The 19061-nt window shown below is 39.0% G+C and overlaps 1 protein-coding gene across 1 annotated transcript in view; it reads right to left on the bottom strand.

Moving 5' to 3' along the window:
* PDGFC (platelet derived growth factor C) overlaps positions 1 to 19061 on the bottom strand; it is a 106682-nt gene that overhangs the window by 4392 nt on the left and 83229 nt on the right. The window contains exon 4 of the mRNA XM_081021415.1: positions 4801 to 5002. Within this exon, the coding sequence (XP_080877541.1) occupies positions 4801 to 5002 (202 nt within the window). The remainder of the gene's footprint in view (positions 1 to 4800; positions 5003 to 19061) is intronic.

Genomic DNA, 19061 nt, shown 5'->3' with positions numbered 1-19061 from the left:
GTGTGTGTGTGTGTGTATTCCTTTACAATGTTTACTTAACCAAAAGAAAAGGTTATATGGATCTATTAAGTGAACTGAGCTACAAAACCTATTATAATTTGGAAATTTAAACACCCTTTGAACTGGGCTTCCATTCATTCATCAACTTTGACACAGTAGTCAAAAGAACGTTTCAGAAAAACCTCAGAAAGAACACAGGGTTGTTTGCAATGGCAAAGTAACTTCATGAATCAAAGCTATTACCTGAAAAACAAATCCAACCCAAACAGGGAAATGCTTAGACTGGGTGGCTTCAAATAAAAATGTTTGTCACTAACGCTAATTACTAAAAACAAATTTCTGCAAGTGGAATACATAAAAGCTTTGGCACACAGAAAAAGCTTTAGTAAGAATAAACTAGTAAGATTTGCAATAAGGTTTATTTTTTTTGCAATGCCCTTAAAATGGGAAAAAATGAAAAATGAAAAGTTAATTGTAACTAACAGTTGGTATCCACAAGAGAGCTTCTATATGATGGTGCTTTTATTGCCATGCAGGATTCTAGCCTACTGCATATTGTATTTCATTACAAGTGTGGGAAGGAAACAGTTGCATGTTTGTTTGTATTAGAACTTTCTGATTATCCAGTTATTTTCCAATGAAGCATGGGAATTTGCCTTTAAACTTCCTCCTTGCATAATGGGTCAAGGACTGCCTCCCTCATTAAACATGGTAGCTAAATGAAAAACAAGTTACTAATCTACTTCTAAAAGTCATAGATCTTTAAGAGCTCCGCAACTCCCAGAATAATAGAAACAGGAAAAATAAAAACGTATGCATCATGATGACTTCTTAAGAATATGCTATTCTTACCATGAAATATACCCCAAGGGGTGATATTCTCACTGGGCAGAGAAAAACTATAATTCAAGGTACAGGAACCACTAAATCCAAAACTCTGTCAGGCTTCTGCTACCAGGGCAGAAGATGGGAAGAGAAGGAAGCAGTTGTTCCTTTGCCTCATTTCCCTTGATGTTTTTTTTTAAAGATCCCCACTTGGAACAACCTTCTTTTTGCCCCCTATGCTGTTGGAACATTGGCAGTGTAAGAGCCATAGTTGCAGACCCTCCTGGGGCAATTGGAGGAGGCTTCCAAAAGCAGGTATCCTGGATTGTGCTCTTAGTGCAGCTTGACCATGGCATTCTTCCAGATATAAAGAGGTAACAACTGATCTGTGGCTGGGCACAGGACTTTCCACCTTGATAGGATTTAAAGGATGTAAAGAGTCTGAATCCATGGGCATCTATCTTACAAGTTCCATGGAGTATTGCTGACTTTTGAATTAGACAAAGCATGCAATATCTGAAAGAAAACCATCCCTCCTGTCCCTATCCTAATTCCATTCAAACTGAAAGAGAAAGGAGTTTTCTATTAAGGATAGAATTAAGGTATTTTGATATTAGTATTTGTGTGAACTTATATAAATCGTGTCCTCCCTAAAAGAGGGCATGTGTTGCAGTGAGACCTGGAGACCAGACTCCTGTGTTGTGGGTGGGTAAGATTGGATAGCCACAACACCTGATTGGTAGGTCCCTTGATGTTGGGTTCAATCTGGCCAATGGGGTGCAGTCCAAATGGATCGAGGGACCTATATATACCCATGCACGTGCCCAGAGCTTCCTCTTTCGGCTTGTGCATTCAGAACAGCTAAACAGTGTGTCCTCTGTGCAACCGAGAGAGAGACTTACCCTCGATGGATCGTCTTGGTGATATTTTTTCATCATCTTTCTTTTCTTTAACTTTCTATAATTTGCCTTTCTATTATTTATTTCATTCTTTATTGTTCCCCCCTTTTTAAGTTGGCCCCTTCCCCTTCCTTTCCCTTTCCCTCTTGCTAGCAGGGCTTGCCCCACAGGGCTTCAGTCCCTGAGAGCTCCCGGTTGCAGAGCCTGCCGCTGCCCTCCTTTTCACAGTGGCTTCTGTCCCCTTTCTCCCGACAGTGCAGGCGAAGGTGTCTGTGGAAGGCACGCCTGCGGCGATGGTAGTGCAGCTGGGAGAGAACGATTTGCCGGAAGCTCCCGGCCTGACCCTGCAGACCCGCACATAGGAGGACTTGGAAGAGTTGAAGACAGCTCTTCCTGGACTCAAAATATTTTGGTTGCAGCTGTTGCAGCGACGTGTGTGGTGAGGTAGCCAATGCCCAGCTGCCACCGAGAGGGCCAGGAGGTGCGTGCAGAGCGCAGTGGCCAACAAGGTTCTGGCCTTGGGTGATCCGTCACCTGGGCATTACCTTCCATGATGCGTCCCTTTACAGGCTTGATGGGGTTCATCTGTCTGTGATTGGGAATGATTTGTGGCTGACCTCAGTGTCAGTGGGGTTAAGGGATTGGTTACAGGTGTGAGTGGTTGGCGGCGAGCGTGGTGCTTGTGTGGCGGATAGACACTGGTTCAGGTGATAGGGTTGGGAGAATGGTCTCGCCATCCCTATGTGAAGGGTATTCTGTCAAAGGAATCCAAGGACTCAACTGGTTTGGTCAACCCCCAGGGGGGCATCTGGGTGGTGAACATAGTCTGTTCCCGGCTGTTTGCCTACCCAGGTGTTCACCCTTGGCTGACCTATGCTGGTGCCCTGGGTCAGCGCTGCCTGCAAGGGTGCAGGGAGCTAGTCGAACCAGAGCCTATGCAACCACTCACCTTCTGTAATCAAGAAAGTTGTGGCCTAAATTCTGCCAAAAACGAAAACTAAAATTTGAGTCAAGTGTGACTTTATTTAGCGGGGAGGTCTCTGGGTCTGAACACGCAACTAGGGAAACACAATGTTGTATGGACCTGAACTTGTTATGGTTTCTGCCAGAAGCATCATAATATAATCCGTTGCTTGGATAATAGCAACTAATGAAATCTACAGCATTTGCAAGAAAGATGGGTGCACACACCCAGTATAATTCATCCAGGTTTATTTTCACTGCTGCCAACAATAGTTGCTATGAAATTATTTACTATATCAAACAATAATGTTTAAAGCTGAAGTTGTATTTTCTGTTAAATAACATTTTCCACTCTAGTGAGATTTTTTAAAAAGGCATCACATGGTATTAAAAACCAAACACTGCATTTCTGCAACAATTATGAATGTCTACAGCAAATACCACGTCATCTCAATAGGACACATTTTCTGCCTTAGGCTGTTGCATACTCTCGTAATGCAATCTGAGGGTGGTCCTTTTAAGAGGGATATGACTATACTCAGTATGTCTTTATTTAACAGCAATTCTAATTTAGTGTCCAATTAAAACTCTTTAAAAAGTTTTATGCTGATGGTGTTTTCTTTGTTGGGGTGGGGTGTTCACAGTTTTCCTGGATTTGGTTTTGTGTAGATGCCATCCAATGATGGGATTTTGATTTATCTAAGGTTTTAAAATATATATATATTGGGGGGAAACTAGAAAGATGAAAATGAATATTCTAATCCTAATAAATAAATAAACAGAAAATGAATATTCTAATCTTAATAAAACCTATCGCGTGTCCACACATAGGATACTGTAGTTACATTTTACATTTTGCAAGCAAAAAAGGACAGAGGCAGACATCTATGCTGTGTTCTAGGGATCAAATCAAACAAATGAAATAGGTTCTTGAAAGATTCTGCTTAGATCCAGTCTTAGCATATCCTTGCAATTATCAAAACCCTATATTTAACTCTATTCAAGCAGTCATAGTTATGCTTGACTATCCTCCATGATCATGCATGAGAAGGTCAGGAATATTGTCTATTCCCTATCATTAAATATCAAATGCATGTAAATTATAGCAGTTAGTGCCTAACAGCTAAATCAGATTTAGTCTGAAACTAAATTGAAAGGGAAGTGAAAGGAAACTCTTTTTCAGTACCACTCTCATGTAAGAAAACAGGTTCTAACACGAAAATTCAACTCTACTGGTTAAACAATTTAATTGCCCACTATTGTTTTGATAAGATAGAAGAGCAGCACTAAATAAATCTGCCCATGAGGTTTAATGCAGCTGTTATTTTACCTTTCTCCCTTTCTACCCCCAGAAAGGTTAATTGCTTCACTAGTCAACAGAGCTTTAATTGGCATTTAGGAGCATAAGAGTTGCCTAGCTGGATCACAGTACAGGGGTTTTTAGTCCATTCACAGCACAATCACAGTATATGTGGAAGTAAGTGCCACTGAATTCAATGAAGCTTATGCCACAATGTGGGTACAGGATTGCAGTCTACTAGATCTCAACCACAAAATGGTTTTCAACAAGCCATGCAAAGCAGTGACCATCACCTACTACAGATTACATAGGAAAGGGCAAGAATGCAAATACATTCACTGGCATTCTGAATGAGCCAGAACTATGTTCATTAAAGGACCACTCCTGTTGTTTTCCAAAATACTCACTTTTTAATCTTATTTTCTACTTGCTACAGCAATCACACTAGAAGCTATGAGTGATCATCACAACTAGTCTCTGCTGTGCCTATACAAAACATATTTTAGCTCGTACACCGGTATTTGATATGAGGATAGCCCAGTTTCCCAATCACATTGAGCTGATTTGTTTAACCTCCACTCTAGTAAATGTTGGTGAATCAAGAACACTCAGTTAAAAGAGTAAAAGAAACGTAGTTCCAGAAAGTCCACAAAGCAATTTAATACTTGCATGCAATTTAATACTTGCATCAGCTGCTGGGTAAGGACTGTGCAACTGTAATCAACGCAAATAAAGAATACTTGATGCAAATTCCAACGAAAGATTAACATTAGCATGCCAAAACAAAGCACAAGAGATAAATCCGCTGGTTACCTCTAGATTTTCTTCCATGAATGTATGCTTTTCCAAGGAGCTGCCAGGTTGGTCTGTACAGGTCTTCCAAATCTAATTGCCATCTGTCTGGTTCAAGGTACTTGATAAGTTCCTCCACAGTACTAAATCCAGCAACAGCATTGTTTAGCAACTCTAATGGTAAAGCTGAAGGTGGTAATATTGTTGGGCTGGCAGATTCTGTCTGATGTTGTAAGGAGAAAAACAAGCATCTTAGGTGCATATAATGATAGAGGTTAAATCTCTCTCTCTCACACACACACCATGATATCTGTTGAGACCAATATACCTTTAATCTCTGGAAAAGCCTTCCTAGAGAAGTTTGCCTAGAACCATATTTATGATCTTTTTTGTCCCCAGGTGAAGCCTTATAATTCACCAACACCTTAAAAACTCCTGGGCTTTTCATTCTATGGCTTGTGTTTTGTTATATATCTGCCAGAAATAACATTTGTTATGCTTTTTTTATTGTTCTATGTTGTATTTTGGTCTTGAAATTTCTACAAGGCAATCAGACAACATATATTGGGGGGGTGTTTCATACAAATACTGTCAATAAATGCAAAGTCAAGTGAAAAATAGTGATAATCTAGGACTAGTCTGATCATATCCACGTTTTCTCGGGCATTTTACTGTTCTCAATGGGGCTTACTCCTAGATAAATGTGCATAAGATTGCAACATATTTATTTTGCTTATTACATACAGTTTCCTCTTATTTTCATCACACAGTTCACTCTTACCAAAGCTGGGTTATAAAACAAACTATTGTACAACTTTGGCAAATATACTCAATAGACTGACACAAAGTGATAAATGGTATGTCAGTAAACAATTAGAGTTAATGGCACTCTGAGGCTTTGAAGGAAAAACATAATTCCATTACATGCAATTAATCCCTGCAAAAATGCCAACACATACATTTCTCATGTATTTAGCATTAGTAAAAGCTGTTTTGATGAGTGAGCAGAATTGGTCTACATATTTTGTTGAGCAATTATATGAAAATACCAGCAGTAAGAGAGACAATATTCTCAGTAATAGAAACCTAGATTGCAATATGCCAACAATTGAAAGCAACCGTGGCTCATGGCTCCTACAGTTATGAATGATATGCATTCAAGATTCCCCATTCCAGTTTCAAAAGGGCTGTTCAAAATCTCTTACTGCCAACAGAAGTAACCATCGGTACATGCATGGTTCTGGATCACAAGAACTGCTACTTCTACCATTAGAGCCTGACATCCATTTTTGCCTGGTCAATGGCAGTTTGATTTCTGTACTTCCAGCTCCAACTCAAGCCCAACTAAAGGACAAATCTCAATCCCTAGCTCCAGGTTGAAGAATACACATGTCATGTCTGAATTCTGGTAGGATTCACCTACACTAAGCCTTGGAAAAAATCCAGTGTTTCTGCGTTCAGGATTCTTAAATATAGAATATTGCTTTGTAAGGATTTTCACATAACTCTATGAAGATATTAAGGGACACGGGTGGCGCTGTGGGTTAAACCACAGAGCCTAGGACTTGCCGATCAGAAGGTCGGCAGTTCGAATCCCTGCAATGGGGTGAGCTCCCGTTGCTCGGTCCCTGCTCCTGCCAACCTAGCAGTTCGAAAGCACGTCAAAGTGCAAGTAGATAAATAGGTACTGCTCCGGTAGGAAGGTAAACGGCATTTCTGTGTGCTGCTCTGGTTCTCCAGAAGCAGCTTAGTCATGCTGGCCACATGACCCAGAAGCTGTACGCCGGCTCCCTCCGCCAGTAAAGTGAGATGAGCGCCGCAACCCCAGAGTCGGTCACGACTGGACCTAATGGTCAGGGGTCCCTTTATGAAGATATTGAATATTTGTTTACACACAAACATGCATGCCTTATGTGGGCACCCCTAAATTTCAATGATCCAGCCTTGCCCAGGAAGGAGACCGATTTCTTTCTTTAAGTTTCACTTTACAGTTTGGGAAATATCTGACCACAATTCTCTGTTATTGTCATCACTGAGAAGAAAGATAGTGGAGATCATAGTGAGAAGAAGCTCACTGGATGAGTCAATTCAGTATGTTGTGGGGGCAAAAGAGGCAAAGCCTGTGATAGAAAAGTCTACAGGAGAGCAACTGAAAATAAAGCAGTAGTCAAGTGGGCATCCTGATTTTGCCAATTAGGGCAGGATGCAATAAAAATATATACCCATAAATCTATTTACATTCATTTAAAACATCTTTAAATACTAGATAGTTCTGAATATTTTATCTCTGTCATAGTACTGTATGGGAATAGGAGAGCAAACTATAACTCATGTATAAATACTTTAGGTCTGCCGCTGCCTTATAGTGAAGCCAAAAATGACAATTAGTATTGGATCAAGTGGAATTTCCTGTTCTGCTATTTATACGGCATTTTCCTGCACACATTTGAAGCTATCAAAATATAGTTGGCTTCAATGCAGAGAAAACCTTTTCCTGCAAGACCTTTGTGCTTTCATTGAGGGCAATAAAAACTATGCTCTGAAAACCTAAACGGAGCAAAAATATTAAAATAAAGATTGTCTTGATTATTTGTACAGGAAAACCCTTCAGAGCAAATAAAGATTCTGCCATTAGCAGCTTTTAATGAAACAGTCAAAGGACAAGGACATAATTCATTACTCCACCAATTCTGTAAGTCATATTGAAGACACCACCACTATGCTAGAAGACATTATTAGGACAAGGCAACTATGTATCTTGGAAACTTAGTTTTTTATTTCAAAGAGATGCAAGCATGATAATATTCCTGTATTGCAGGAGCCTGGACTCAATGACATTCATAGTCCCATCCAACTCTACAATTCTATGATTAAATGACTCGTTTTGTAACACCTCTAAGACCCACTCCTCTGCCTTTATTGCATACTCAAGTAGCTGTCTAGCTGAACTTTTTGTATTGCTCGGGTTTTAACATTTAGTCCAGAAAATGGAGTTTTAGATCTCCCTGCGACTCATTTACAAGGCACTTTGAGGGTAAAGTTGCTTGCCTCCCTAACAATCTTGATGCCATATTTACATTCACTGCAGTCTCCAGTGAGGACTAGCACAGCATCACATTGGAGTAGATCAATGTACTCCACTGTTGGGCTGCCCTCAGGGTTGACCTAGAAGCTGCAGCTAGTGCAAAATACAGTGGCACAATTGCTCACTGGGACAGACAATTACCCCTATGTTATACCACTGCCGAAAGAAGTGTACTGGCTGCCAACTAGCTGCTGAGTTAAGTTCAAGGTGTAGGTGCACAAAGCCCTACAAAGCTTGGGACTAGGATAGCTAAAAGATGGAAAGCCCCATATACACCCAGCTGATCAGTACACTCTGCAGGAGTCAGCCTTCTACAGATGACATCTCAACAGTAGGTCAGCTCCTTATGATATATGAACTGAGCCTTTATTGTGGCAGCACCTGCTCTTTGGAACTCCTTGCTATATATTAAGGAGGTGACTCTATTGCTTTTTGGTACCTAATGAAGACCCTCCTTGTTCAACAAGTGTTAAGTGGAGAACTTTATCTCAGCCTGTATCTGTACTGGATTTCATTTCATTTATTTTTACATATTATTTTTAAAAAGGTTTTATGGTTGATATTTTTACTGTGAAATCATGCCAATATATTTTATCTGCAGCAAATAATAAATGAATTTAATATATTTATAATGGTAAAAATTGGCTTTTCAATCTGGAAAGAACCACTCAGTAGCATACCTAGATGTTGGCAAAGTGCGTACAAAAAGAGTTTCTCAGCATATAATCCTGCAAGCTGAGAATTTGATCAATGTGATCCCGGCTGCTATCCTCACCTGGAAGCAAGTCCCATTGAATTCAATGAAGCTCACTTCTCAATAGGCATGTATTTAATGTCTCTGTAAGGTGGTAATATGCAGTTCTTAAACTGACAAACTGGTGTAAAAAAGATAAAAATAGGAAGCAGTGCTGCCTAAGGTCAAATTTCAGTGGCTTCATTGAAGAGAGATCGATGCGATCATGGCCGAAAATAGACTTGAAGAAATATATCAGTGTTGTAGGACTGAATTAACAAAGATGCTTCCTGCCATTTTTCATTTAAGCTTTTTATCACCCAGAGGTTCTTCAACAGTAAATTGCTAAAATTAATTACTTAATAAATATATCTTGATTCTTTAATGAAAGAGCCCAATTTTCTATTTGCAGCTAATAATATCTGAATTATTACTGCTTTCAAAACAGTTTTGCTTATCTTCTGGTAAGTACATGGCCATATATTAGCTATTTTCTTGCCAATATAAATTCAAATATTTCTCATTTACAGTGAGTCGTTCTTTCCTGCTCCAGACGTACACATACTCTCCTTAGAGAATGTAAGTTTACCTTGTGTGTCCTAGCAACACATGCAAAATATTTTAGTCTCTGAACTTCAAAAAGAAAAAAGCCTCAACTTTCCTAAGCCAAATATATACAGCAAGTTAAAAACTGATAAGATGCCTTTTCACCCAGCACATAACTCCAGCATGGTTAGTTAGGAATGTTTATATTAGCGCTTACTGTACTTTTATACAGTAAGAAATATTAATGCAGCATGTGGGAGGGGGAGTGTCTTCCAAGTTCATCTTAATGAGATATATATATATATATATATATATATATATCCCTATTTAGCTATGCCAAAGCTTTATGCATTAATCTGTATGTTAAATAATTTAAGAAGATGGAGAACTGGCATTTCTGGCAGGAACAACATTGCTGGACACACTAATGCCCTGGAATAATTTATTTAAAATGGGTTTTTTTATACTCACAACTCAATGAAACATTTCATTTAGAAAAGCTTACAATAAGGAGTTGCTTCATGCTATTCCTTTTAAGTAAGAGTGATGGGAGGAGGGAGGACTGGATACATGCTCTGCTTTTATAATGGAATATGGAGGACCTTTACAGAAAATGCACACTTATTCTAAGTAACAAAGTGAAAGGATAACCTTGAAATAAAATCTGTGACAAGGTTGAAACTGCAGGAATTCTATGCTTATAAAATGCATCCTAACAAGCCTTGGCACTGTCAAGTACAGTTCACTCAAAGTTCTAAAGAGGTTCCAGTAAATTGTGATCTCATAAACCAAGCCAGATACCCTCTTTTTCATTAGAAATCATTATATGTCTATGCATACAAGAATTAACATGCAATTTGAGCACAAAATTCTTACTTCACTTGGAATGGGGGTAAACAGGCTGTTATAGCCATGTAAATCACATCCCATTAAGATGGTGGAGTCAACCTCATAAATAGATTTTAAACAAATTCTGGGCTGGTGTCTAAGCAGAAAGCTCCAGCTGTCTATGCTCAGGCAATGAAACATATCTAGACAATCACCTCTTAGTCCAAAGCCATGCAGGAGAATTTTGTTACCCGTGTTGTTGGTAAGAAGGCTAACAACCCAAGGAGCTAAGGTATACTAAAATTAAGTACTTTCTTAAAGTATCTGTAAAGCCATCAACTACTTGCTCAAATAAGAACAATTATAAAGAAGCAAAGTATGGATGGAATAAAAAACAGGATTAATGCCAAATCATCGGGATAAAATGTGCAGCAACTGCACTCAGGAAACATGCCATTTATACACACACATCTCAGGTCCAGAACATATCTTTAGATACCAGCCCCATCTCTATTACCATTAACACATAAATTCTTTTCCCAACATAAACAAGCCATTCAATGCTTCCCTTTCACTTTCATAGCAGAAAACATTTTTTTTTCCTTTCACAGCTGCCCCTCCTTCTTGCTATAGCAAAAGTTCTCCATCCCAAACATTTCCTAGACTTAATTTATGCTAAGGCTCAATAAACCTCAGCTCAGAAATCTGTTTTCAACATCAGCACTGAGTTCTGGAATGGGGGGCAGTACTTATGAGCATGTGCAAAGTGCTTTCCACTTTCCTCCAAACTACTGTCTATTGACCCATTTGGTATTTAATAGTCAGTTGTCGTCAAGCTTGTTCTTAGCAGCAGTTTTCAGGAAAAGGGGGTGAAGCCACAATTATTCTCCTCAATAATGTAGCACACACTTCAACATCCCAATTCATAAAATAAAGATGCATTTTTCTCTCTTTTTAAACATATTTTATTAACACAGTGGAAGGAAGAACTTTTTCATTTTAAAATGTTCATCGACTAGTAAATTAAGAGAGGTCAAGCAAGGACTTCCCTTTTCTAGACTCCTCTTCCTTCTATGTCCCAGCCCTACAAGTGTCTGCTGCAACTTCCTTCCTTCCCTTTAACCAATTAACAAATCAGTTATCTCTTATCACCTGCCTCTTCCACCCCCTCTTTTTTTTAACAAACTTTGTAAATTTTGAAGAAATAAAGACAATTAACCAATACTCAATGCATCTATTTTGCATTAAGTACTTTGGGAAGCTTTGAAATGAAAAGTTCAAAGGAGAATTTGACATTTGCTTTTAAAATAACACATTTTATACCAGTCTCAGGGAAGTATATTAAGAATGCAGAGGTTTGTATAGAACTTTTGTAGACGGTGTCTTCATGATGCTAATTCCTGGGCTACAGCTTTAGCTAACATAGGTATGTATTATGGGGGGGGGGGGACATACAGTTGAGGCAGAAAAGCTTATAAATATAAATATTTATCTCTATTTCACAGAGAACATTTAAAAGCTTACCAGAACAAACAATCCAAGATACTACTTTATTATCCTAGAAGGCTATAAATGAGCTGTACCCAGTAGTAACAAAGTCTTTGCGTACTTATATGATGGGGATGTGGTCAGCCACAATTAAAGGATGCTTTCCTTTCAAGAGCTTTAAAAAAACTACTCATATGAATCAAAATATGGGAAACTTTATCAAAGCTAAACCAAAAGTAAGTGGCTAGCTGCAATGTGCTTGGAGTCTGAGAACGTGTTTGTCTTTCTCAGATTTCACATAGCAGCCTGCTTGTGAACTGATTACTTTGCAGTGCCACTGGGAGAGAGTGATCAATGTATCATATACCACAGGAAGGATGCAGTCATCTCTGAACACTCATCTCAACATAAAATTGAAAATTAATTGCACTTGGCACATCCTTCTAAGACAGCCACTATATGTCGAGTTAGGCATTAATCAGCTCTAACCGTAAATCTATTTGTGAAATCCACTTCACAGAACTGTATCAGGGAGCAGGCGACAAATAGTTTATGAACTATATGTGATCTTTGGTGTACTTTCTAGAACTACTGAGATTCTTGAAATCACACTTTTATTTGTTTTTGTTTTTTAAATAATGATTGGTTTTCAAGTACTGTATTGTGTGTTACTGTTGCTTTAGGAATGGAATATGTTTGTTGGAAACAACCCTGAGGTAACTCTGTGTTATGAATGGCGGTCTGTTATTTGGTAAATAAATAAATAAATAAATAAATAAAAGTATAGTGCAGCAGTGCAGGGGGGGAAAGCCCTGAAACATTAAAGAGCATCAGCTGATTACATCCAAAGGCCCAGGATAAAAGGTATGTATTTACTTGGTGGTAGAAGTTAGTCAAAGGGAATTCCATAGCCAGTGGAACTCTCTTCAAGACTTTCATTTCCAGGACAGATAACCATATATATGCCTATTGTACATAACACATGAAAGGAAGAACAGCCTCCATTTGTTTCAACATCTGCTACTGTGCATTGAGGTTTCACCAAAATGGTTCATAGCCACTGTTAGATCTATCTTCCACAAGTTTGCCTGATGTTTTCCCCCCAAAAGCAATCTAAATTACAATTAATTCCATGTGTTAAATTCTCCCTCTCTTCTCCTCCTACCAATTCCATTGGCTGATCACAAGTTCCCAGAGTTACATATGATTTAGGAGCATTTCTCTGTATCCACTCTTTCAATTATCCACTATTAATTTGTCTAATATTTTTTCAGAGCCATATTGGAACTGAAATCAGAGCACGCAGTGGAAATGAATTTTGTAAGTTAATTCTTCACTCAAGCCTCTCTTTTTCCCTCCCTTGAACCTACTACCAATACATGGATAACCTGGATTTCTAGTATCATAAAAAGCATATATGTAAATCATATGTAATCAAAACATTTAGCTATCTCCTGTGTCAACTTGCTCCATTTCACACTTATTTTGAACTTTAGCTGCTATTTTTGTTGGCCATATCTTTTTGGAGCTCAACAAAGTCTATTAGAATTTTACAGTCCTGAGTTATCTTGTCTTCTGTAAAGATCCTTTATATAGCAGTAATAAATATTAAAGCTTTTATTCACAAATTTTTAAAATTGGCCATTTCTTCCATTTTGCTAATCTAAACTAGCAAAGTGTGGTGTAGTGGTTAAGAGTGGCAGTCTCGTAAACTGGGGAACCGGGTTCACGTCTCCGCTCCTCCACATGCAGCTGCTGGGTGACCTTGGGCCAGTCACACTTCTTTGAAGTCTCTCAGCCCCACTCACCTCACAGAGTGTTTGTTGTGGGGGAGGAAGGGAAAGGAGAATGTTAGCAGCTTTGAGACTCCTTAAAGGGAGTGAAAGGCGGGATATCAAATCCAAACTCTTCTTCTTCTTCTTCTTCTTCTTCTTCTTCTTCTTCTTCTTCTTCTTCTTCTTATACTAACAAAATTGAAAGACTAACTGGAACACAATAAAAAACCAGCTCAGAATTAATGTTCTGGATGATGTAACATAGTGCAGATTAACACTAATATTCAGGAACTCTTAGGCAAGGATAAGAGACTTCAGATCAGCCACTGTGTAAAAGCAGGAGAAAAGGTGCAAAGCCCAAGTCTCCTACCCTTCTCCAGCTATCTTTACAGCATGAAAGGACAAGAAGTTTAAAAGGATCTGGGGACTACTGAAAAAGTTTGAAAGGAAACACACGAAGGACTTTGTTTAAAAGATCAATTTGAATGTCATTGTGTTTGCCTTCCTAGGCGGGAAAAGAAAAACGATTTATGAAGTCTTGAGCAATAAGGGTCTGGGTCATGACATATTTTCATTCAGAAACTATTCTTGATCATTGTTCATGGAAGACTTTTTCTGTGTCCCCCCCCCCCCCCAATTTGGCTGTAAAAGCCGAATGTTTCTAGTGGTTTGGCACTTAATTCTAAGTATAGTAGTACACCCCTAGTGATATGGCTTCCTATGGTCTTGTTGTTTAGTCGTTTAGTCGTGTCCGACTCTTCATGACCCGATGGACCAGAGCACGCCAGGCACTCCTGTCTTTCACTGCCTCCCGCAGTTTGGTCAGACTCATGTTTGTAGCTTCAAAAACACTGTCCAACCATCTCGTCCTCTGTCGTCCCCTTCTCCTTGTGCCCTCAATATTTCCCAACATCAGGGTCTTTTCCAGGGAGTCTTCTCTTCTCATGAGGTGGCCAAAGTATTGGAGCCTCAGCTTCACGATCTGTCCTTCCAATGAGCACTCAGGGCTAATTTCCTTAAGAATGGATGCGTTTGATCTTCTTGCAGTCCATGAGACTCTCAAGAGTTTCCTCCAGCACCATAATTCAAAAGCATCAATTCTTCAGCGATCAGCCTTCTTTATGGTCCAGCTTTCACTTCCATACATCACTACTGGGAACACCATGGCTTTCACTATACGGACCTTTGTTGGCAAGGTGATGTCTCTGCTTTTTAAGATGCTGTCTAGGTTTGCCATCGCCTTTCTCCCAAGGAGCAGGCGTCTTTTAATTTCGTGGCTGCTGTCACCATCTGCAGTGATCATGGAGCCCAAGAAGGTAAAATCTCTCACTGCCTCCATTTCTTCCCCTTCTATTTGCCAGGAGGTGATGGGCCCAGTGGCCATGATCTTCGTTTTTTTTATGTTGAGCTTCAGACCATATTTTGCGCTCTCCTCTTTCACCCTCATTAAAAGGTTCTTTAATTCCTCCTCACTCTCTGCTATCAAGGTTGTGTCATCTGCATATCTGAGGTTGTTGATATTTCTTCTCCTATGGTCTACTTCCATGCAACCCAGTATGCGACTCTCTCCTACACTGAGGCACGTTAAAACACTGCTTCTAAAAACATACATGTATTTTTAAGATAGTTTAAAACAGTTTTGGATCCTCAGTAGACTAGATGTGTTAATTCACATTTTGGTGTGATTGTCCATTGGCCCTTCACTGTCTCACACATCCCTGCTTATGCATTCACTATACATGTAATTATGGATATGCAGTACTCACACGTCTTTCACATACCACAGTTGGCCAACACAGCAATACGGTTACCTACTCCCTTCTCTACTGAATCACTCTCCATTGTACATGGTCACATTTGCTTCCTAGGCTTCTGTTCTCACAGTTGTTTTTTGAGGTTCTGAGAAGCAAGCTCAAATGTTTGTTTCTCCCTACATATTCTCAGACTGGTAGCTGTACTGCTACCCCTGGCAGGAAAAAGATGCTTCATCAAGGCCTAGAGAGTGCCTGCCGCCACATACCCCTGTATTGTTCCAATAAAAATTACTTGTTCTTGGGGCAAAGCAAGCCAGTAGGAGACTCTTTGGATTTTTGAAAGCATCTGTATCTAACCACTATTGGGACAGGCCTTGCATGACATTTGAGCCAAAGTTCTCATGACCTAAGTGAGAATGAGACCCCTAAACCAACAATTCAGTTGGTTTTATAGACTATTTACTATATACTGCTCTGAGGTTTTAATGAACTATCCATGCTGGTTCTTATTTTTGCCAGTAAAGTTGAACAGTGATTGGCCTGGAATAGAAACGAATTATTACCACATCTTTTCTGAACAAACTTAGCATTATTATGACCAAAATGAGAAACAAATAACCTGGGTGAGGGCTTAAAAAAACCCTCAAAAACAAATGGCAACTGCTTTACAAAATTAACTGATCTACTTCTGGTTATCCTTCTGTCTCAACTTTCAAGTTAAAACTTTTTTTTCCACCACAAAAATACTTATACATTCAGTATACCCACAGACTTATTCCTAATGACCTTTAAGGCATATGCTCCAAGAGAGTTGGAGATTTTAATGCTAGTGCCATTTCCCCCTATTCAGGTCATAACATGTTCTGTAATGTGTAAAATTTTATAAAGCAATGAGTCGCCTAGTAAAACTTTCTCCTTCACTGAATACCTCAAGGCATACTCCTTCCCTCATCAGTCCCAATATCTGGTCTTGTTGTGTTAGCTGAACCCATTTATTTCTTTAAGGTATTTTTTCTTTTAATTTTATGCAAACCACCTACTGATTTTTTTTTTATTAAAGGGGCTTATAAAAGTATTTTAAATAAATAAGTATTTCAACTTCAGAAGTGCCTTAAAGACTTTAAAAAATAAGTGTATAATTAAATTAATCATAAAATGAATGGTCTAGCAGTATATACAGAACTTGATCAAGGACAAGAAGTAAAAAAGCAAATGTACATAAAATAAAATAAAATTATAAAACTCACACAAAATACACTGAGGAACTGAGCATCTTTACGTGTAACACTAAAGATACAACAATACAGTTTACCTTGCAGACCCAGGCCAAGGGAAGAAATAAGAGACAGGACATCAGTATTGGATGAAATAGGTCACAACTATTATTGATTACGGGACGCGGGTGGTGCTGTGGGTTAAACCACAGAGCCTAGGACTTGCTGATCAGAAGGTCGACGGTTCGAATCCCCTCAACGGGGTGAGCTCCCATTGCTCAGTCCCTGCTCCTGCCAACCTAGCAGTTTGAAAGCACATCAAAGTGCAAGTAGATAAATAGGTACCACTCCAGCGGGAAGGTAAACGGCGTTTCTGTGTGCTGCTCTGGTTCACCAGAAGCGGCTTAGTCATGCTGGCCACATGACCTGGAAGCTGTATGCTGGCTTCCTCGGCTAATAAAGCGAGATGAGCGCCGCAACCCCAGAGTCGGCCACAACTAGACCTAATAGTCAGGGGTCCCTTTACCTTTACCTTATATTCATTACAGATTTAAGTAGGCTTTGGCAAAGACACTAGGAACGTATGTGGCATCAATGTATCTGGCTGATTGATAAAAAAAAAAGGCTGGGTCAATCCTGGACTGACACTTGCTCTATGACATACATCAAATTGGGGCAATCCCATCGGGATCCCATTTGGAAGGGTACTATGGCCCATCAGTCCTCATGTGGATTCCTAGAAAGAGACACCCCTTTCTGGACCCCTTTAGTGGGGTAACCAAGAGGCTAAGGATTCAACTCAATGCTTTATCCCCCCCCCCCCAAGTTGTGACAATTGCTACGAGGTGGGCTAAGACTGACTAATTTTGATCCTGTTGATCACAGCAGGTAGCACAAAAGCTCAGTAGATTTAATATTATCTAGAGAAGTAGTTACTAACCTGCAGCCTTCCAGGTATTGTTGGGCTCCAAATTCCATCAGCCCCAGCTACCATGACCAATGGTATAGCATTATGGCAGATGTAACCCAGGAACAGCTGGTGGGGGCATAGGTTAGCCACCCCCTTTTTTCTAGGAAGAAAACAATTTTGTTACTACAACTTTTACAAATACCTCTCAATATATTGTAGTAACACAATTGTTTTCTTCCTAAAAAAATGACAGATTTTCATGCCAACAAAGTACTACATTTCAAAAATGAATTGTGTAAATTAAGCAATTAAAATAATTTCTACTGATTCATATTTCATGAAGAATAATCAGGGAATTACTGAAACAAACAGAAGAGACATTCTTGGCTGAGAAATCTCCTTGGAGTTTAAACACGTTTTTTGCTTTTTCAAAACACCCTAGTATTCCATAAGAAGAAATATCTATAATGTGATATAAAAACATGTTATGAAATATTAATCTATTTTCATAGACAAGTCTGCAAGAGCTACATAAAAAATATCAATGTTCAGAGCCATTTTAACAAATATTTAACATGTTCTATTATGCTTACATCCCTGCTCTCAGAGCACTGAACACATAACTCTAAAGTACATCAGGGATGCTTTTTAAAATTCCTAGTAGCCCATCCCCCAATTTTCATTGGGATTACAGTAGTGAGGGATGGTTTAATGCTTTGCTTGTGAACCATAATCCCAACAAATTTATTCCTTCCTTGTTTATTATTAGTCATGGAAAGGGATGCTCCCTTTGGCACTAATTAGAGCTTTTGCCCTTGGGTAATAGCCGTGTGTGTGTGAATTGGACTAGAAATATTATATAATATCAGACTGATACATCTAATCAACTTTTTAAAAAACATGAGGAAAATGCATATACCATGTCTGTGTTTATTGGACTTGGCAAATCACATGAATTCACAAAGAATTCACAATGGCATATGGCATATAAACTGATAAAAATGCAAATAAAAGTTGTTTAATGAAGAAGTGTATATCTTTAAGGCAAATATTTTCTTTTTAGAAAGAAGACAGTTCCACTGCCTTAAGTTCTAGTAGTAAGGAGTGACTAATTAGCTTTATACTGAATATCTGCATTAAACTACAGCTCCTGTTGCCTCAGGCTGAGAAATGTTTCTTAAGCCAATAATAACAACCCAGCGCAAATTGCTATCTTTCTAAGTGAATGTCTGGTACATATACAAAGCTCAAAACATTTCAGAAAATACATTTCAAACTAGGGTGGTCATTCAGAAGCTTCTTGGATTTCCATCTTCCATCTCAGCTTCCATGCAAGAGGGGTAAAGTGAGTTTCTTGTAAAGAAAATTTGGCATGATCTTGAATGACAAATGACATACTACCAGGTGCCAAGATAGACTGGGGGGGGGGATCTAGCCGCCCCCCCAACTTCAGCTTCAACTGGAGCTGCTTTGTTCTCAGCGCCCCGAATAATTAATAACTCCTTTGGCAATCAGTCATGCATTCCTTAATGGCACTTCAGGCATCAAGTGTCCCATTCACCCGCTCCCCCCCACCCAAGTAACAATAGACTTTACTACACTGGGTGTTCTATGCCAAGCTTGTAACTGACATAATTTAAACTAAACAAGTCGCTAGAAGGAATATTACCCAGACCCAAATTGGAATTTTTTATCACGTCTGTTTACATAGCACACTGTTGCTATGTAAATCATATCAGTATCGAATAGACTTGGGCTAGACTTTCTTAATGTAATTTTTTGGCAAGTCACTTCCTTTATTGCATACCGAGGGAACCTATGTACACTAATGCTATTATGTACCCCAAGACTTAAAATGATTGCGTGGATCCAAAGATGAGTGATATGTCACCATATTTTTTGTCAATATATAAAATACTGTTTCCAAAGACCTTTATATTCGAAGTGAT

Source organism: Podarcis pityusensis (assembly GCF_964106645.2).
Source record: "Podarcis pityusensis genome assembly, chromosome: 9".
Classification (NCBI taxonomy): domain Eukaryota; kingdom Metazoa; phylum Chordata; class Lepidosauria; order Squamata; family Lacertidae; genus Podarcis; species Podarcis pityusensis.
This window is presented reverse-complemented; position numbering and strand designations above follow the sequence as displayed.